The sequence below is a fragment of the Peromyscus maniculatus genome, chromosome 2 (genome assembly GCF_049852395.1).
Source record: "Peromyscus maniculatus bairdii isolate BWxNUB_F1_BW_parent chromosome 2, HU_Pman_BW_mat_3.1, whole genome shotgun sequence".
In the NCBI taxonomy this organism is placed as follows: Eukaryota; Metazoa; Chordata; class Mammalia; order Rodentia; family Cricetidae; genus Peromyscus; species Peromyscus maniculatus.
In genome coordinates, this window is record NC_134853.1 from 85,307,788 (window position 1) to 85,329,003 (window position 21,216).

Genomic DNA, 21,216 nt, shown 5'->3' on the forward strand with positions numbered 1-21,216 from the left:
CCCCACTCCGACTTGGGACTTTTCCGAAAGTTTGCTGAAACCAGACACCTTGCTTGACCGTGCCCGCGTGCAGCCGCGGTTTAAAAGGCTGCCTTCAGCGCCCCTTCCCCGCCCCCAGCGGAGACTTCAAAAGGGCCGGCGCCCGCCGCGGACCCGGCACCTATGAGCCACCCCCCGCACCCGGAGCTCGCGCCGGAGCCTGAGCACGCGGAGTGGCCACGGCTGCAGCGCAGGGGGACCGGGCCGGTGGCGCAGGCCCGCGCTCCCATGCTCCTCCCGGCGCCACTGCGCCCCGCGCTCCTTTAGGGAAGGGGACTGCACCCCCGCCCCCGCGCCCGGGGCTGCGGGGACCCATGACCACAGATGCCGTTAGGCACCCGAAGAACCGACCGGCCAGCGTCGAACTTAGGGACTCAGTAAGTGTCCGGGGACTCCTGGAGCGCTCAGCATTCAGAGTGCGCAAAGGTGCATGCGTGTGCCAGGGTGGGCACAAGTTCTGTGTGCACGCCCGTAGTTGCCATTCGCAGAGGGTTGTGTGCTAGGGGGAGTGTGCATTCAGGGACGTGCATGGACTGTGCATATGGGAGTGTGTGCCCTATGCATGTGCATTTGTGTAGTGTGAGTACTCGCGTGGCTGCCTCTGCTAGCGTAGCGTCTGAGCTTGCGCGGAATCCGGACATACGAGGGTGTTTCTCTGGAGCTCAGATAAGTGCGTGGCTGTGTCTGCCTGTGAATGAGTGTGAGTGTTTGGAGTGTGTATGTGGGAGGGAGTGTGTGCACGCGCTCACCAGTCAGTATGAATCGCTTTATAGAGGCTAGAAGTTAGAGGGAATTAAGTCTCAGGGCTGAGCTGTGGTTTTGAGTTGGAGAATCTGCCTGGGTGTCGAGAGTGTGCGCGTGGAATCCCGGGGATTCTTTGGTTGGCTGTAGTGGTGAAGGTGCAGGAAGGCCGAAGACATTCAACACGCTCACCCGCAGCGTTCTTCCAGAAGCTCTGAATCTAGGGTGCAACTTTTCTGCTAATAGTTGGGAGCTAAGACAGACGGCAGTTGTCGTGGAAGTGTAGATGCCAAGTCAAGGTCCCGGCTGTGTTCCTGGAACTCTGGGATCCTTCCTTTCAGGAATAGAAATTGTCCCCTTGGTCCCCTACCCTACGGCAGCGAGGACCCTTAGTGTCATAAATCATAAGTTCCTAACCTCAGTTGTGATGTATCTCTGAGCAACCCGGAGCAGCCCCCTTTCCACGTGTCTGTTTTGAGATCTTCAGTAGGAGGAGGGGCGAGGATGTCCCCCTCTCGGATGGGTGGATGGTCGCGCGAGGCGACCGAGGCTGCATCCCTTGCTGCGTCCGGCAGGGGGCAGCAGGTGGCAGCAGAGGGCGGCCCGGCGCGGGGAGGAGAAGAAGGTGGAGAGCTGCGGCGGGCCGAGACTTTAAATCGCCTTCATTTCCCCCAAATCCTTCCTTTTCCTCTCCTCCCCCAGGCCGGCGGGGAGGCAGCTTCCACCGCCCTCCGCGCGCTCTCGCCCGGCCTTGCTTTGCCTCCAGGGACCGCTAGCGGCCCACCTCCAAAAGTTTGATCATCTCTCTCTATCTCTCTCTCTGCCTTTTCTTGCTTCTTCCTTTTTGGTGGAAGCAGAAAAAGAGAGGCAGGGGCGAGCGCGGCTGCCGGACTCCTGGGACCATGGGCCTGGCGCGGGCGCCCGCGGGGCTGAGGCCGTGCCGTTCGCCTGCTCCGGCGCCCCTGGGCGCAGGGCTGCGCTGGGGGTGCGCGGGTAGCGCGCTCTGAGCCGGCCTGGCGCGGCGCGGCGGGGGGCTGGCGGCCCCATGGGGCGCGCCCACACTTGCCCCCCGGGCTCGGGAGTATGAAGTAGGGGCCTGCCATGGGCACGGGATCGGCGCGGGGGGCCCGAGGCACAGCGGCGGCAGGACACGGGGGGTGAGTACGAGCCCATGGTTGCCCCTGACCCAGCTTCCTGCGCCTCGGATGTGCACGGGAGGCTGGGGTTCCCCGCCACGCCAGACGCTTGCAGAGGAACGTCAGCTTCCTGTAGATTCCTGCGCCCCCGCTAGGCGGGACGCCAAGGGTTAACAGGGGCTGCGCCCCCAGGCCAGGCTGCGCCTTGCTATTGGGGCGAGGGCCCGCAGAGGAGGGTCGTTGCAGAGTCAGACGGGCGATCCTGAAGAGCGGACGAGTGGCGGCACTCAGAGTGGCGGGCTGGGACAGGGTTAGGGGCAGGAGGAGGGAGTCTCGGTGTCTGCAGGTCTCAAGCTTGCACGCCTCGGCTTCCACTGTCCTGTGAGTCAAGTTTGTAGGTCTCCAGGTCCGGGCGTTTGCTCCCGGCTCAGTCTCTGTGGTTCTGCACGTCCCTGCTTTCCTAACCTCTCTGCTTATGAATGTGTCTGCCTGGGTCTGAGTGCCTCAGACTTTTCCCAGCTTCTCCCGGGAAGCCTGCAGTTCCTGTCCCTCTCCCGAGTAAGCGAGGAGTGAGAGCCAGCTTGTGGGAGCGGAAAGGCCCTGGGAGATCACCAAGTCCAACCTCCTTGTACAGATCAGGGAACCGCGGCCAGAGTGGGGCCAGGAATCTCCAGGGCGGGGCCGCACACAGCTGGCACCCCGCGGCTGGGATTCCCCGCTTGTGCAGAAGTTGTAAGAGAGAGCGAGGGATCCAGTCACTGAGTGTGGGTGTGTGTGGGAGAACGCGGTCCAGAGGGGCCCTGTGGACTGCAGCTCAGGCACAGGGCTTGTCCTTCCATCCTGCGGGACTCTAGGGCTCCCGGGAGAGCCTGGCTGGGGTTGTAGCACCGCCCACCCGTTCAAGAAACACCCCTCTGAGCTGGAGCCCGGGTGATTAAGGCCCCCCCTTCTTTTCCATGTCTTGGAAAAAGCTGGCTGTTTGAGATTCCCCCACTCCCCCACCACACACATTCGTATACACAGGGCACCAGTGAGCGCACTGGTGACTCATTTTCTCCGGGAGACCCTGTGCCAGGGCAGATGCCAGCGGTTGGGCAGTGTGGTGGTGCCAGGGAGCACCCCACAATGAGGCCGAAGCTTTAGGCAGGCCCACAGTCTTGCCTTCCTGGCCATACGTCCTCAAGCTTCTAGCCACCTTGGCTTCAGCAAACCCTCCAGCTGTGCATCCCCACCCCACCCCTCATTCCCCCGCGCGGCTCCTTCTTCCCCTCCTTGCTTCTGCATGGAGAAGTCCTCTCTCCTGTTTATCCATGCCATTCTTCAGTAGACAGCGGCCTCAGGGACCTTCATTGAAGGAGCCCATCCTCAATGCTTTCTCTTGTCCCTTCTTGCATCCCAACACACTTCCCTGATACCTTGTTGGTAGTTTCTTCCTCCGATCTCAGTGCTCAGGGACCTTCTAGGTGTCCCCCATGGCCTGGCCTGGTCTGGCATGCAGAGGATCCAGTTCACTGGCAGTCATGAATGGGCAAGGAAGCCGTCCTGGGCTCACGTCAGTGGAAAGCAGGCTCTGGGGCAGAGCGCAGGAACCTAGCAACAGGCAGTATGAGTTCAAGCCCTATACACTATGCTATGTGCATGGCCAGGCCTCCCAGCTCTGTGCTGCTCATTCTCACATCCACCAGGTGAGCATCAACCCTCCCAGCGGGCAAGGTTTTGTGAGAGTTAAAGAAGCCTGCTAGGCAAGGGCTCTGAACAGGGGCTAGTGCATAGTGAGTGTTCAGTAAAGCACAGCTGTTATTTGTATCTGTACTCACCGCTTTGTGAATGGGTGTGTGAGTCAATGGGCAAGTTCTGGGCTATATCCTGTCCAGACGGATGACCTGTGTGTGTGTGTGTGTGTGTGTGTGTGTGTGTGTGTGTGTGTGTGTGTTCCCATGGAGGTGGAAGGTGTGGAGAAGGACATAGGGTGTGGCTGTCTTGGGCACATAAGGTCTGGTGAGGCCACAGAGGCAGGTGGGGTAGGGACAGACTCATGTCCTTCCCAGCCAGCCCTGGTGCCTGCGCTCAGTCCGTGGTAGAGCAGCTGGGTGCTGCATCCACAGGGCTGCCTGCCTCAGGGCTTCCTATGCCCTCTGGGCGCGAGGACCTTGGGGCTCTCTGCATGTTGAAGCTGGGATGGACTTCTGAATCTTCAGTGTTTCTGGGAAACAGGTATGGAGGGAAAGCCATCCAAACAGAAGGCAGCTTCTGGCCAAGTCTCTGAACAGGAACAGCCATGTGTGGCCAGCTAGTAACTGGCTTCTTGCAGGGGGCAAGAACCCCCGGCTACTCCCTGGAGGGTTGCATGTTCAGGCTGTGTCTCCGAAGTGCTATCCTTTGTGGCCCATATCTTGGGGAGCCTGCTGCCCTCTCTGGGGGTGGTCCTCATGCATCGATCTTCCATATACCACGGAGCCCCTCCATGTCCGAGCCCTCCATGCCCAAGGTCTGTGAAGTTGTAATGAAAACAGAAGTCAGGGAGAACAAAGCCGTGAGCCAGTGCAGTCACTAGTGTTATTAACAGTAGCCTAAACAGCACTGGAACAGTAGTCACACTGCCGGGCCGCCTCCCTTCCGCAGCCAACTTTCCAGGCTGGAGCTTACTCACAGAGATGGCTCCGGGGCTCCCGGCTGCATCTCTGTTCCTGTTGAGAAAGCTGGAACTCCGGTCCCCAGTAAGTAGCAAGTCTCTGAAAGATTCTACCTTCTCCTCTAGGGAAAACAAACCAAATGTAGGTCTGTTGGTGGGAGAGTTGACTGGCTGTGGGCGAATCGCCCCTTTCTGGGCTCTCGTGGCCCATCTCTTCCAAAGGATGGTTAGGGATAGAATCTGGTCCCTAGGGCTCTTCAAGACCCTTCTCGCACTGAGATGTGATGAATACTGGGACGTTTAAGCCTCCAATGGGCACAAAAGCCCAACCCCAGAAGGCCAACTGCATTTGTGCCAATCTTCTGCGGCTTGGCCTTAGGCAGCTGAATGGTACCAGGAGCCTCGGCTCCACCTCCGGTGCCGTCCTTCTGACCGTTGAGAACTTGATGAAGTGTCCTCTGATCTACCCTCGAGGGTGCCCTACAGCCAGAAATGACCTAGGTGGACACATGTGGCTCTTATGCCTTCTCTGGATCACCTGTTGTCCCTCTGCCATCTGGAAAACATCCAAGACAGGTGCAGGTGATACAGCATTGGCAGACTCAAGGAGTGAAGAGAAGTGCCAGGGGTCAGGTGCTCAGTTTCTTGTCTGCAGGACTTCTGGGAGCTTTTTGGATACAGGCATGCTGGGGAAGCCATCTAAGCTTGGATGCAGGGTTGGCTCTTCCCCGGGCTGCCTGGCCACTGTTTTCTTAGAGTGCCTTTCTGAATGACAATATATTTTGGGATCCGTACAAGGTGCCTTTGAAGGCACCCACCCCGACTTCTGTCAAATAAAACTTAATGGCCTGACCCCAGTTCCCAGGGCCACCGGGGCTGCCTGTGGCTTTTGAAAGCCAGCCATGGCCGGAGGACTCCCTATCCTTTGCAGAAGGCAAACCCAGTGTAGCTGGGCACTCTGACTGCTGGTTGGTAGTCAGCCACAGTGAGCAAGACACAAGACATTTGGCCCCAGGAAAGAGGAGAGCTCCTAGCAATGTCAGCACACTGGGAAGGGCAAGGGGAGGGGGGCGGGGTGGGACCTGGAAGAAGGTAGAGCCGCGGAGGGAAGCTTCGGGAAGATACTTTCGAGTCCAGAGTCCTCCTACACCAGGTGGTCTGCATTCACCGTGCAGACCTGTGTGGCACCTTTCCTGTCCCCCCCGTGCACAGGCCTGCTGGAGAAGGTGTCAAAGCCTAATGTCAGCATCCCAGAGCCCTTGCACCCAGTCAGCCTCAGGCTGCAAGTAACCGAAGACTACATCCAACCCGATTTTAACAAGGGGTCAGTGGTCATTCCCCTTTGAAGAACCTCAAGGAAGATTAGTGTAGGGGTGGTGACACTAACACCCATGATTGTTCCCTTTCTGCCATCCTCCTGTGTCCACAGGACTTCTTACCTCTCGTACACCAAGTGGCCGGCAGCATCTCTGAACAGCGAGCATGTCTTCATTCAAAAGCAGGCGGAGGCCGGCAGAAAAATCTTCCTATTCTTTCCACATAGTGTCTTTCCTAGGGTGGCTGACAGGCATTGGCTATATTTGAATCATACATGCATTTCTAAACCAGTCACTGGCATGGTCTGTATTCACCCAGTGTCCTCTGAACTCCGTGGGTGGGTAAGCCCGGGTGGTGTGTTACACAGTGCTGAAATCATGCTTGCTACTGAATAAAGTTCTTACTAGATGTGAAAGTAGGGAGGCCTGGCAGGGAATGAGCCAGGTGTTCCAGACAGCAGCCTTGGGTTTCCTATATTGCCCTGTTCCCCAGGAGCACACCAGCCTGATTTTACTCTTAGAAGAGGAACCGGGCCAGTCTGCCCCAGCCAGAGCCCTTACCACTCACCAGTCACCCAGCTCAGCTTCCAGCTGCCATCTCAGCCATCTCTGGCCACGTGCCCCAGCCTCCCCTCTGCCCTCCTGGGGATCCGTTGCCCTGAGTGGCTTGGGTGTCCTAGTGGATGCTCCCACAGGAAGGTGAAATAGGATCCTCACCTCTGCCTATCACCACGGTAGCCACTGAGTGCAACTTTAACCATGCCTGGATGCCACAGTGGGGTGGAGGCAATGGCGAGGGAGGCCTGCCCTGGCTGGGCCAGGTCAGCTCTTTAATGCATGAGCCGATTTAATCTCCACATCTGGCCTGCAAGAGAGGATGTGCCAGTCCACGCTGCAGACTAGAGGAGCTCAGGAAGGCGGAGTGACTCATCTGGAGTCACACAGCCTGGAAATCAGGGAACCAGGTTTTCTTCTGGGGGCACCTGGCTCGGCTCTGCCCCCATCCTCCAACCCTCGTTTTCCTCTGTCAGCACAAGTGGGATTAGCTGTTGTCTGAGCCCTGAGAAGGGGTCTTCCCTTCCACCGGCACCTTGAGGACCCTGGTCTTCAGAGCAGACCAGCCTACTTTCCATCTGTCTTTCAGCCATGGTGGCTCTGCTATCCATAGCCTGGGGCTTGGGGAAGCTTGTCTTGAACTTCCGGGGCTGTAGTGCCGATGAAGGGCTGAACTCTAAACCTCCCAACATCTAGCACAGGGTTTTAGACCCCACTGTGAAGAGCAAAGCTGTGCTGGTAGCTTGCTGGACTGCTGGGTTGGAGCCCAAGACCATGCTGGGAGCGAGAGCCAGTCTGCTTGGTCCTTGAAATCTGTGCCTTGCCTCTGGTTTCCAGTATGAGACCAGGATGGAGGGGAACTGGGCTAGGCCGTCCCTCCTGGCTCCCTAGCCGGATCTGGGTGTGAGGGTGGAAGCTGATGCCCTGTGCATTTGTGTCTGCCTGTCTCTAGGGGGTTTCTCTTCGCCTGGATCTTGGTCTCATTTGCCTGGCATCTGGCCTCCACCCAAGGAGCTCCTGAAGGTAATTCTCTCTTTTCTTTGTCCGGTGGGAGACAAAGGAGGGCGGAAGAGAACTCGAGAACTCGGGTAGCAGACATCCACACCACTAGTTGGAATGCCGAGGCTCAGTTTTCCCATCCAGAGAATGGAGCCAACCATGGGCCCAATTCCCTGGGGTCTGTGAGGGTTGCATACAGGACTGTTCTCCTGTTCCCCGTGAGTCCGATCTGAGTGCCTCCTTTGCTTCAGTCTGCTGGGTATCTTAAGAGCCACTGCTAGGGAACATGGAGGCTGCAGTGTCTTTGCCCATTCCTGGCATCCCTAGACCCTTGGCTTTTGCTGCCCCTGAAGAGATGTCCAGTCATATATGGGCTAGCCACTCCACTGCCCATAGAAACTCAGACCTTTCCCATAACTGTGCCAAGTGGACATAACATCTCTAAAATTAACTGCCCTTCCCTCCTCCATGCCTGCCATGTTCTGGGGCAGGCAGCAGACACCTTGAAAATCCCCATACCCTGACTTGGTCACTGGGTAGGAACTGGACCCCTGGGAGGTAAGGGCCATGCCCGGAAGGGACTTTGCTGCCCAGCAACATTTGTTCATGTGTCATATTTTCCGAACTTGTGGAACAGCTGTCCAGAGTCCTGAGTCAGGCAGGGGGCGGGAGCGACTGGAGCTGTACTGAGCCAGGTTTATGTAATACAGGCATCTTGCTGGAGCCAGCTGGCAGGCCTGTGCACCCTGGCTCAGGCTCTCAGTTCATTCCTTGTCCCCTGTCTCTTCCTCCCGGTGGGATTCAGGATGGGGCTCTGCTTTGCCTCTGGACCCATCCGAGTAGCTTCAGAGCAGTGTGGGATGGGATGGGGGCTGAGAACAGAGACTCTGACCTTGGGTCCCTAGGTTCCAGCCCCAGCTGTGAGCTGCACAGCACCCTGAGTAAGTTACCATATCGTAAGCCTCATCTGCTGGCACACATCTGCCATGCCATCCTGGCACTTGAGGAAGAGACAGGAAGCTTCCAAGTTCCAGGCTTATCTGAGCCATGTGGTGAGACCTTGTCTCATTAAAAAAAAGAAGAAGATTATTAGATGCAATGCATGTATGTAGCACAGCTCATCAAGTTCCCGCCTCCAAGATGGTTAGAGAAATGGATGCACGTGCATGGTAAGCATATTCAGTCTGTTCTTGTCGGCTGTGACTTGGTTCATCTGAAAGGTCTGGGAAGCGCCACCTTCTACGGCGGCCAGCAACTTCAGGAGTCCCCGTTTGTGCTTTCGTGGCTTCCGAGTTTCCGCAGAGGCTGGCTGTCATCAGGTGTCAAAGCCATCTGAGGGGGCCAAGGGAGCAGTCTGCTGTGATACCTGTCCTGGCCAGCTGTGTCTCTCCTAGGGTTGGCCACCTGGCTGGAGGCCTGGCATGTAGAGAAGGGTGTAGCGGTGTGCCAAGAGCAGACCGGAGGAGTACCCCACCACCGTGTGCAGGTGGCTTCCTTCCCCAGCTAAGTGGCTCCTTCCACTTCAAGTTGTTTATCGTGAATAGTATTTCATGATAAGACCATCTCCGTGACTAGAACAAGGAAGATCTGCTAGGAAAATCATAAGCGGTGTTTTGTTTTAGCTTAGAGCTGGGGACTGGCTGGTGTGAGAAAGGAGAGGAAGGGGGGGGGCTATGAGTGACGCAGCAGTCCCTTGGGTTCTACAGAAGAGCTTCGTCTAAGCCATCATGAAGCTGTGGCACAGCACCCTGGGGTGCAGAGTCCTTAGAACGCTGGGAGCCTGTTGTGCTGTCTGAAGGCCCAAGGACCAGGAAGAGTCTCTGGCAGGGCTTGGTGAGGATGAGGAGGATGAGCATGTAGGTGCTCCTCATTGCCCCATCCTTGGACTATCCATCTCTGTGCATCTGTCCATACATCTGTGTCTTTCTCTCCACACCCATCTCTACACATCTGTGCATACATCTGTGTCTTTCTCTCCACACCCATCTCTGCACATCTGTGCATACATCTGTGTCTTTCCACACATCTCTGCACATCTGTGCATATACCTGTGTCTTTCTCTCCACACCCATCTCTGCACATCTGTGCATACATCTGTGTCTTTCTCTCCACACCCATCTCTGTGCATCTGTCTTTCTATCCACCTGTTTTTCTGTAGGTCCATTCATCCACCCACCCGTCCATCCGTCTGCTCATGGTTGTCAGCTGAGGACCAGTTAGATGTCATGTGTTGGATTCAGGCTCCAGAGTGGCCTGTGGTCGTGCGCTGGGCACTATTAGAGTCTGAGGCCCTGACCCAGACCTCAGCCCAGATGGAAGCTTTAGAGATAGCTGGAAGTTCTGGAGGCACTTGATGGCCCCCTGCAGAGGTCGAGGTCAGGAGCCAGCCCACCTTTGTAGATGCTGGCAGTTCAGATAGCTGAAGTGATCAGATTACCCAGAGAAGTGGGTCAGGATGCCTTCCTTTCCGTGAAGACTGGGCTACATGGGGAGAACTTGTCTCAAAAAGCCCAGAAGATCGTTCGATCTAATGCATGCATACAGTGTGGACCATTGAGTTCCCGCCTTAAAGATGGTTAAGAGAACCAGGTTACACGCATAGAGAGCATGCACTGTTCTGTCCAAAAAACCCCTCCCTTTGCTCTGGGAAGCTCCGCCAGCGTAGTTACTAAGGATGGGAACTGGCTAGACCATGGACGAATGTCTGTATGCTTGGCTGCAGAATGGAGATTGCATGGGTACGTGGGTTGCTTCCTCTGTGCCCTTCAAAGCTACTTGGGAGGAAGGCTCAGTGGAGTTTAAGCTCCCTCTGAGAGCAGAGCCCAGCTCCTCAGCCTGCTCCAGCCAGAGATCTGGGGTGGGAAGGTGTGCCTCTGATGAGGTGGTGAGACCTGCCAGGCTCCCTGGACTTCCTGACTGAGTCCCAGTGGCATTTCACTAAGGAGATTACTTCCTAGAAGCAGAGGAAAAGGGCATCTCTGGCTCTTTGGTGTTTGGTGGACATCATTGCTTTTGGTGGCAGCAGTTGCCATTTAAAAGTACGTATTGCTAGTTCCTTTGCCAAGAGGGTGTTTGCCCATTTAATCATCGCAATGTCCTTTTGCAATGGGTCCTATGATATGACTCCATCTGACAGATAGGAAGACTGAGGCTCTAGAGCCACAGGGTTAGGAAGTAGTAGAGCTGGGGGTGTGGATCCAGGAAGGACCCAGGAAGGCAGACAGGAGCATGCAACCCAACCCTGGGATGCAAGGTTGCAATGTGACACCTCAGCTTGGGGTAGGCCCCTGTGCAGGGAAATGAGCAGATTCCCAGGTAGCTGCTTGTGGCCTGAGCTGGAACAAGCTCTCACCGTCTTATCTTATCTTATCCCTCTCAGATGTGGATGTCCTCCAGCGGCTGGGCCTCAGCTGGACGAAGGCCGGGGGTGGCCGGAGCCCCGCACCCCCAGGTGTTATTCCTTTCCCATCCGGCTTCATCTTCACACAGCGGGCCAGATTGCAGGCCCCCACGGCCACAATCCTTCCCACCACCCTGGGCCGGGAGTTGGCGCTGGTGTTAAGCCTCTGTTCGCACCGCGTGAACCATGCCTTCCTCTTTGCCATCCGCAGCAGGAAGCACAGGCTGCAGCTGGGCTTGCAGTTCCTTCCCGGCAGGACACTCGTCCACCTGGGGCCCCGGCAATCTGTGACCTTCGACCTGGATGTGCATGATGGGCGCTGGCACCACCTGGCCCTAGAGCTGCGTGGCCGCACGGTCACACTGGTGACCGCCTGTGGGCAGCACAGGGTACCTGTCCCTCTGCCTTCCCGTAGGGACTCCACGCTCGACCCCCAGGGCTCCTTTCTCTTGGGGAAGATGAACCCTCGTGCTGTCCAGTTCGAAGGTGCACTCTGTCAGTTCAGCATCCATCCCGTGGCGCAGGTCGCTCATAATTACTGTGCCCACCTGAGAGAGCGGTGTCGACAGGTGGACACATATGGTCCCCAGGAGGGAGCCCTCTTCCCCTGGAACTCGGGCCCAGCTTTTGCTTTGCATCCTGAACCAGCCTTGCTTGGCCTGGGGAACCTGACCAGGGCCCCAGCAACCCTGGGGACCAGGCCTCTAGGCAGGGGACCCATGGTGACTATGGCCCCTGCCATGCCCACCAAGCCCCTGAGGATTGTCTCCCCAGATGTCCCCCAACACAGCTCTGCCCAGACCCCATTGGCACCCGCCAAGCAGTCAGCCAGGAAAACTCCCTCCCCATCACCTTCAACCTCTTTGGCTGGCTCCACCAGGATTTTTCATCCAGCTGCTGCCCAACCACTACAGATCACAGCCACTAGTCCCACCACACGTCCGCCCACCGCACGTCCCCCGACCAAACCTTCCGCTTCTGCCCTTTCAGTCACCCCTGTGAAAAGCCCCCATGCAACCCAGAAAACAGCCGCCCCTTCATTCACAAAGCCTGTTCTACCCACCCAGAAGCCGGTGAACCGCACCTCCCACCTAGCACCTTCCAGAGCCTCTAGTCCCACCGTCAGGCCTGTCCAGAAGACCCTCGTGACACCCCGACCTCTAGCACCCAGCCCCCGGCCCCTGCACCCCACTGCTGGCTTATCGAAGAAACCCACTATTCCCACAGTAGCAGAGGCTAAATCCAAGACGACCGGTCGGGCCAGCAAGCCAGTCTTGGCTCGCACCAGTGGCCCTAAAACTCTTCAGCAAACTGTTGTGTCCCTGTCCCCTGTTCCCTACCTGGGCTCTACGAGAGCCTCTCGGACACTGGCTACAGCCCCCCCTCCGCTGGGCACTGGAAATCCTAGAATGGCTCCTCCCACGCGTGACTCTGCTCCAGCTCCTGCTGGACGCAAGAAATTCACAGGACTGGAAGCCTCCAAGAAAACCAGACGCAAGAGCAGCCCCCGGAAGCCCATGCCGCCCAGCCCCGAGAAGACAGCAAGGGACACCCCACCGAGAGACCTGACCACCCAGTCCAGCAAGCTGTCCTCCCCAGCCCTGGTCCTTGCCCCAGCTCACCTCCTGTCCTCCAGCCCCCGGCCCACCAGCAACAGCTTCCCATTCTTCCACCTGCCTGGCCCCACGCCTTTCCCGATGCTGATGGGACCTCCAGGCTCCAAGGGAGACTGTGGCTTGCCGGTAAGACTGGGTAGGCTCTGCATGCCGCTTGGTGCAGAAGCGGGTGCCTGGGGGGCAGTTCGGGTCAAGAGCACACCCCCTGGTAAGGATGAGGGAGGAAAGAGCTACCCCGGGGGGAAGGGCTACCCCAACTCCTTGGCCTTACTGTCTCAGTGGCCACAGGTCCTAGGGCAGAGTTGTGAGCCCTTGGGGCAGACTTGGTAGGAGTCCCTGAGTTGTAGCTAGCTCAGGTCCCGGGTAATTCATCGCTAACCCAGTGTCAAGGGTCTGTGGCTTCAGGGACACCGTAGTTGATGGACCTGGGTCACCGCAGTGAGCTGACGAACAGCTCCCCATGTGGCCCTGCTGGCCTGTGCGCCCATCTGGGAGCTGTGGACAGAGGCCACGGATGAGTAGCTTGGGATGTATTTGGCTTGGCACGTGCAGCCTTCTTTTCATGCAGGCTAGTAGTTACTGACATTGAAAAAGTGGTGTGGTTCACAGGAAAGTCTAGTCCACTCAGTTCTCTTGGAGGGTAGGAGGCATGGTGACTCTCGGGTGGCCTCTTCTCACCATGATCGCACTTCTCCTTGGAGCGTCCTAGCTGGCCTCCCCGTTGGCATGTGTCACCTGCCTGGCTGGCACCCATGCTTGACTGTCTACCCCTGGTGGAGGAGTGGAAGATGAGGAAGGACCTTGTGGGTCACGGAACAAGGAAGAGACAAAGAAAAAGCATTCCATGTGCAGAGGCTGGCCTGGGACTGTGTCCAGGGCCAACGACCTTCCCTGGCTCAAGGCCAGTCCATCCAGGCAGGGATTAGCAGGGTGGGGGTTCTAGAAGGCTCAAGCCCCTGCTCTGACCTTGGCAATGGCCACGGTACAGTGGTTGCCCCCTCCTCAGAGCCAGGTGGCCTACTGGGCTCTGGGTTTCAGGGTCAGGCACCCTGCAATGTGCAGACAGTGGCAGACGCTGGGACTTCCTGGGTCTTACAAACACACTTAATGAGTTTTAATAATCATTAGGAATAATATTTACCCAGCCCGTCTCCAAGGGGACAGAGTCTGCTCATTATAACCATATTTCAAAGCTTATGGAAATAGTGTACATTACTCCACAGTTAGGTCAGCTCTCGGCTCAATTTTCCCGTTGTTCTCAAACTGGCAGTCTGGAGTTGGGGATCAAGGGATCTGGAGGAGACGACATGGAACCTCTGCATCCAGCCTGACCCTGGCCCAGGTGCTTTTGGCTCTAGACAGCCCAGCTTCCCGAGCTGTGCACTCTAGGCCTGTGGAGCATAGGCTTGAGGAGGTGAACTGTCCTCCCGTGACGGGGAGTCCTGACTCTGGCTGTGTGGTGCACCACATCGGAATGAAGGAGGCGAACCACCCTCTCCAGGCCAGGAGTGGAGAGAGGACAGGGCCATGTTTGGGTGTGTGGGCGTTTAGCAAGTAGCCTGCCTTTTGGGCCTTCGGAATGCGTAAACTATGTCCCTTTTCCCTGGGGCTGTGGTTCACAGTCTGCCAATCTCATCCTTGAGTTTCCTCGTTATCAGAGGAGGTCCTGGAGTCAACATGCTCAGCTGGTGGATGCTCAGAGATTCTTTAGTTGAATGCTCCTCTTTGGGCAGGTGACGTGCTAGGAGACTGCCCAGAGAAAGCCAGCACTTGCCCAGGTTTGCACAGCACATAGGAGGCCGAGTTGAGACTGGACTCTGGACTCTGAGATCAGAACATTCTATCCCTTTACTCCCCAGCTAAGGGTCCACTCGGAGGCTCTGGATTCAGGGTTGAAGTGGGGAGGCTTCAGAGACAAGTCAGGCCATGCCCTTGTCCCCAGAAGAAGGGCTACCAAATCTTAGGCTTAGCTTTGAGATGGCGGGCCAGGTTTCTGGGTGTGTATCTAGTGCCCGGGGGTTAGGCCCCGTGAGACAGGGTGTGTGATCATCTTCTGCCACAGGTGAGCAAACAGGTGGGTGGGCAAAGAGCTTGGAGCGAGGATACCGGCATGTTCCTGCAGGGGCTAGGGATGAGAGGGACATCAGTCTGCATGGCGCCATCCTGCCTCACTCTCCATTCTGTCCCCAGCCCCCACCCACTCCCCAGCTTGGAACTCTCCGCTAGGAACCAAGACGCTACTAGATTCTTTGCCCACCATGTGGCAGATGGCACACGGCCACTTCTCTTCCCTAGATACGGAAATGGAGGTAGTGGGGACATGGACACACACCTTACCCTCACCTGTCTCCTGGATCTGAGCATAATGGGGGAGGCCATGCTCCCTGGGTTTGGGGATGCGTGGATCTGGGTTCAAATCATGCTTCTACTCCATACTTCCTCTGAACTGGCTCTGTAGCATGGGGTGGTGGCTTCCACCTGTCAAGTAGAGGGTGCCCAGGAATCTGTCACCGTAAAGAAGCATGTGGGACTGTCTCCTTGAGTACCGGAGACTTTAGGGAATTCTCTTACTCCTTTCTCGGGTTGGAGTCCCTTCTAGGATGGGCGTTGGAGACCAATGCCTGGAGGGGGGCCATGATCGACATGTGTCGTGGTTCTCAGGTGAGGAGATGAGGTTGCCTGTAGAAGTTGAGGCAGAGTTGTCTAAGCTGAGGCCAGGGTTCATGGAACGGCATGGAACCACATGCCTAGGAGGCTGCTGCTCTGATAATGCTCGGACTTCTGTGTCCTTGGGGAGACCAGGCAACAACAGGAGCCGCAGCATTCAGTGAAGATCTCTGACATAAATATGAATGAATTTGAGCCTTGAAAAGACCAGATTGTCCTGATTGCCAGGCCAGGATCCTTGAGGTCAAACACAACTCCCCTGTGGAAGACATGACAAGATTATGTGGCGTTAAGAAGCATGCTCATCGTGTAATCTGAAAAACCTGGGTCTTTTTGTTCCTAGTCCAAGTGGTGATAAAATTCCTAGATGCTTTGTGCTGTGTGACTGCTGGCAGGGCACTCAACTTCTCTGAGCCTTAGTTTCTGTGAACTGGAGATGCAGTAAGACTTAACTCTCCAGGGTTGTGTAATTTGGGGAGGAACTTTTTGAAGGTCTGGGAGGCTCAGGAGAAACCAGAAGAGTTCTACAGCCATGGTTATTCCTTGTCATGCCCAGATGACCTTCAGGTAGAAGGGACAGGAAAGAAGTTACCAGCATTCAGCCCGAACTGAATCCCTGACCCAGGCCTTTATGGCACAGTAGTGAGTTAACGGCAGGAAAGCGGCCCCTTTTCCTGCGGGCAGCCCCTTTGCAGTGTGGAGTGGAAAGATACCTGCACCCCCAGAAGGAGGGGAGCCAAGGAGTTAGGGGTGCAGCCTTTGGAAGGTGGCTCTTGGGGAGCAGAGGGGATCTGCCCGGAGTGCACACATGATCTCAGAAAATGGCTTATGACCTTCCCATTTTGCAGCTGGACACGCTGAGACTGGGGGCATGGGGAGGTGTGGTCACTCAGGACCACACAGCTGGCTTCCCATGGAGAAGTTATGTCCCATCACAGAGGATGGGTGCTCTGCAGACATCCAGGGTCTCATCAAGGGGACAGGCACAGAACAGGAGCCCAGGGACCAGGAGGTCATGGTTGAGGGGACCCAACAGAGAGCCGCACCTTCAGGCCTGGATGAAGTTCCCTCAGAACTCAGGCCTGTAGAATGTCTCCCTGTTTGCTGATTGCCAGGGGTAGATGCCAGCAGGTCTGACTCTTGGTGCAGGGCCTCACTGCAGCTGGCACAAGGGGGGGGGGGTCTTGTTCAAGAGCAGAATCCCCTTGGACTGGCTCTGGGAGGTCAGGACCCCAGAGGAAGCCTGCAGGGCTGATTCATGTTACCAAGGCTCTGTGTGTGTGTGTGCATGCACCCTGGCCCAGGCCTCCTGCATTCCCTGGACAGAGACAGGCCTGCGGGGGCCCCCGCCCCTCCCCCACTCGAGCCCTCTCAGAGGCCTCCTTGTTTGCAGTGTGGAGTGGAAAAATCCCACCCCAGCTCATGATTCATTGGGCTCCCCCGCTCAGGCTATGGGCCTGGAAAGAAACAGCCACGTTTTCCACTGTGCAAAAGCAGGGACTCACTGGGATGGAACAGAGGGGCCAGGGCACCCACCATTACCCTAGCCAACAAAGTGACCACTGAGTATGCCAGGGGCATGCCTGCAGCTGGGCTGGGTGGCTATGGTCCAAGCCTCTGGCTAGTGGGATGGAGGAGGTGGTAGCCATGCCTCAGCTAGGGGCCTGGACTGCTGCATCAAGAGCCAGGCCATGGTCTGACCTTGCCAAGATGAGCTTTAGACCCCAAGTTGTACTGGGGTATGCTGAACAGATGTGCTAAGTGAGGTCAGATTCTGGCCCAGATGCCCTAGAGCTCCAGAAGAAATGTCAAGAGGTTGCCTCTAGGCTCCCGTAGTTGTAACCTCATCAGGGTCCGCTGGAGTCTGGCCTTGACTTTGTGGCAAATGGTTTTATTACTCTACAACTCAGGAGATGCCAGTACCTGGAAGATTGGGCATGCTCATTTCCCAGGCGTAAGGGAGGACTTAGGCCAGGCCACATGGTTGGTTAGAGACAGCTGTCCAGCACTGTCTGTGAAGGAGTTGCCTGAGATGAGAAAGCAAGCCCAGTGGCCTGCTTTCTCCAGCCTCTGCTTCCTGCTAGCTGTGTGGCTTTGGACAAGTCACTTTACCTCTCTGAGCCATCTCTGATTTTTTTTTTTTTAAAAAAACGCATTGAAAGGGCTCAGGATCCCTCCCGCAGTGCATTTCCCTCCAACTGTGTGTCACCTGCCTGGGAGAACTGAGCCAAGGAGGAGGGCCTACTTGAAAAAGACACTACTCTCCCCAAAACAGTAGCAAGGGGGCGTGTGTAGCTTAAACTCCTGAGTAGGGAAGTCCCAGGGGCTTGCCTAGCAGAAATAACAACTCATGCTATTTGAGCATCAGCTTTATGCCAGGCACGAGAGTTAGCACGTTTCTTAGATTATCTGGGGCGACGGGCTATTATTATCCTCGTTGGACAGGCCTAGAAACCCAAGCTTGAAGAGGAAGTGGAAGCTGATGGCACAAAGCCACCTCTTGGAATAGCAGGGTGGGTACTCCATCGGTGTGAGCCCCTGCCGCATGCTGCACTCTGGAGAAGAGGGAGACGGCCTGGCCTCGGTCCCAAATCTACGTGGACCGGATGGATGGAAGGCTACTGTTGGCTTGGCTGGAGGCACCCAAAGGCTGGGAGAGGGTTGGGACTTGCCTGAGGCCACGCTGTGTCCCTCCTCCTCTCATAGGACTGTCCAGTGACCGTGGACTAACGGGTCGTATCTAACTGTCTGGATCTGGGCTGTGATTCTCAGGGACAGCAAGCCCTGGAGTGTTCACAGGCCAGCGTGCCAAGCTGAGTGGAGCCTCGCCGGGCTGCCCAGTGTGAGAGCGTGATCTGCTGCCAGCCAGAACGGACTCGGTTTTCAACACCGATTCTAACTCTGGGCAGGGAACCTGGAATCTCGCGGACGGTTATTTGAAACAAATGAATTCCCAGGCCTCACACTCCTCGAAAGCCTGGCTGCCTTGGAGGGGTTTGGGCTCAGCCTCTTGCATGCAATGCTTGCTAATCTCATTCATTTCTTTGGGGTGGAAGAGACGGTCGTCATTAGTCGCTACCTGCATTTTAAAGGGTCCTAGTATATGCGGTGCTACAATCAGGATGCAAAGTCCGGCCTCTGGCTTAGTCAGTCCAATCCTGCTTTCCGGCAAAGGGAGCCATTATAGGACCCTGCAGGTGCTTCTGGGTCACTTCAGGACCAGGCCTTTCCCTCGGTGGGAAATGAGGAGCCATTGGATATTGTTGAACAAGGATGTGCCTGGGTATTAGACTGGAGGAGACAGAGAGATGTATGGGGGTTTGTTGCAGGTTTTTTGGAGCTGTGATGATGCTGGACCCCATGGGGAATAGATGGGCATTTCAGTGCAGGCTCTGTGGTGCATAAGGCAGTAGACACACACTGTCTCTTGTCCTCAAGTAATCCTACAAGGACTGTGGCCCTCATACAGGCCAGGTTGTCAGAGTAACAAGTTGGCTACACCCAGCTGTGAGTGGGGGCAAGGCCATTTGAACTCAGGCCCAGCTGTTTCAAAGCCTCTGCGTGTGCCCTTTGTGCTACACTGTCCCTCTGTGGGGCAAGGATGCTTGGTGTGACCTTGGCGAAGTCCCTTCTCGGCTCTGACTCTGCAGAGCACTTGGCTGAGCTCTGAGGTGGCCTGCTGTTTTGTGTTATCGGAGGTCTGGCTGAGCCCCGGGGATAGGATGACTCATCTTCTGTGTTAGTGCCTTTGAGGAGACTGCCATGTGCAGAGAGAGCCAGGCTTCCAAACAGATATTTCCCCAAGGAAAGGAAAAGGGAAACGGTCAAGGAAGGCTTCCTGGAGGAGATGGCATCCTCACAAGCTAACTGAGTGATAAACTGATAAGTGACAGGGCTTCATAAATTGGGAGAGAACAGGTGTTAGTTATAGAAGGCCTGGAAACCCCGGTAAGCATGAGTCCCCCAAGGCAGAGAACTCAGGGGCCTCCTCTTTATAGCCGTGGAACTTCTGTGCAGGATTGTTGACTGACTGACTGACTGACTGACTGATTGCATTTTCTGCTGTACATCAGCATTGCCTCCCACTCTCTTATTTCCTCTTCAGGGTCCCCCTGGGCTGCCGGGATTACCTGGATCTCCGGGTGCACGAGGTCCTCGGGTAAGTGATGGTGTGTGCTGGTTGTCCTTTGGGGTTCTAGATGCATCCCACTGCCCATGGAGCCCCAGCCCGCTGTGATCCGCAGGTCTTTCCCTGCCTCTCTCTGGACCCATTTTCCATTTTGTCTTTGGGGTGGACATGGTGTGTGACAACCATGGTATCTTGTACCCTGACTTGTTCCACCCTGTGTGACCCAGGGCAGGGACTCCTGAAGTCCATCGGCAGGAGCAGACCTTCCACCTGGAAAACCCCAGCGTGGGAGGAAGAGACCCTGGGGTGCCTCCCAACTTTGCCTGGCCATACTGGCCTAGGGGTCTGACAGAGCAGTTCCGTGACCCTGGAGCAATGCTGAGTTCCTGGGCTGGGACCAATGGTGCTCATATCCTTGCCCCGGCTGATGGAGCCTTTCTCACGCCAAGGGCCAGGCAAGCACCGGAGGAGGAAACTGCCTGCTGTATATTTTTAGCTCCAAACCCCGCAGTTGGTTTTGGTTATGCAATTACTTGGGCCCTGTTTCTTTCCAGACCTGGCTGTGTCCTCCTGAGCCCAGGACTCTGGAACCTTCCATCTGATCTGCCTTTCCTCCTGGCTGCAGAGCCTGCTGGGGTGCATGCCCAGAGCTGGGAACTACACAGGTGTCGGGACCTTGCACTTTGACTTAGTGTTCCAGGGCCAGGCAGTCTGACCCCTGTTCCCAAACGCTGCCAGCCTTGCTCAGTGTGCAAAGTCCTCTGTCCGTGGCTCACATGAGATACCACCCCCATTTTATGATGACTCTTCCTGTCTGGAGCTCCTCAGCAATTTGCCTGGCACACCCATGCACCCGGAGCTCTGAAGGCGACTTCATTCCTTTATTCCCTTAGGTAAAGTCAGGGGAAAGGCCAGAGCCAGGGCTGAGCCCAGGCAGTTTGATTCTGTAGGCCACTCACCTTCCTGAGTATTGACTGTGCTGAGGTTTCCACCAGCGGGACCTGGCCACAGCAGAGATAGGCTGTGCTTGCCTGTCCCTCTGACATGATGCCCTGCAGAGATGCCGGGGAGCATTTGGGAAGGCTTCCCACGGGGAAGTTGTGTTGACCTAGGCAAGTCTAGTCCATCCCTCTTACTGACCTCAGTTTCCTTACCTGTGGGGTCAGGGTCCTGCATCTCGGAGCTTCTCTTCCTGCTCGGATGACTCTTTGGATATGCTCCGGGTTCTCTACCTGCCCCGCTCTCTTCAGCCTGGGTCTACCCTGGAAGTTCTATAGATCCTAGAATCTACAGCTACCAGGATGTTGGGTTAAACCACCCTGGTGCCTCTGCACACACAGCAACTCTGGGTCCCGGAAGGGGAAGGGCCCTCCCTGAGATCACCCATAGCTCTGTGGTCTTGTACACTCCCTGAGCCTGCAGAGGGATGGGGAATCCCCGAGCCCCCCAGTCACCGATCCAAGAAGCTCCGTTTATAGAATGAGTCTGCTTGGCTCTTTATCAACTATGCGCCTAAGAGGCAGTGGCTGGGAGGATGCAGATGGGACAGCCATGAGGGTGTGTGTGTGTGTGTGTGTGTGTGTGTGTGTGTGTGTGTGTGTGTGTGTGTGCATGTGTGCATGTGTGTGTGCGTGTGTGTGTGAGTGTGTGTGTGTGTGTGTGTGTGCATGTGTGTGTGTGAGTGTGTGTGTGTGGTACAACTAAGACAAAGGATGGGGGGAGGCAGCTGCTCTTGACTTTGTGAGCCTCAATTGGCCCTTGAAGGGGGCTGGGCATCAAGGATCCTTCCTCACTGCCCCCCATGAAGCCTGAACTCTGGTTACACCTCCAGAACCTTGGTAGGATGAACACATGAGCTTTTCCAGACTCCTTAGAGACTCATCGTTTTGGGGTATTCACGGACAGATCGGGAGACAGAGGCTAGGGGCAGGGTGCAGACTGAGTGAGACTCAGAACCTGGACCAGGTCCTAACCTGTTCAGGTTCT

General features: G+C 56.4%; 1 protein-coding gene across 6 annotated transcripts in view; it reads left to right on the forward strand.

Moving 5' to 3' along the window:
- Positions 1-277: 277 nt before the first annotated feature.
- Positions 278-21,216, forward strand: part of Col27a1 (collagen type XXVII alpha 1 chain) — a 121,892-nt gene continuing 100,953 nt past the window's right edge. For 4 of the 6 annotated variants that reach the window (XM_042271273.2, XM_042271275.2, XM_042271276.2 and 1 more), the window contains exons 1-4: positions 1,739-1,937; positions 7,372-7,442; positions 10,798-12,560; positions 19,207-19,260. In XM_042271273.2, coding sequence (XP_042127207.1) covers positions 1,882-1,937; positions 7,372-7,442; positions 10,798-12,560; positions 19,207-19,260 — 1,944 coding nt within the window. In that variant the 5' untranslated portion in view covers positions 1,739-1,881. Of the gene's footprint in view, positions 417-1,737; positions 1,938-7,371; positions 7,443-10,797; positions 12,561-19,206; positions 19,261-21,216 lie in introns of those variants that run through there. The other 2 variants (XM_042271274.2, XR_006069449.2) reach the window with 2 other exon arrangements.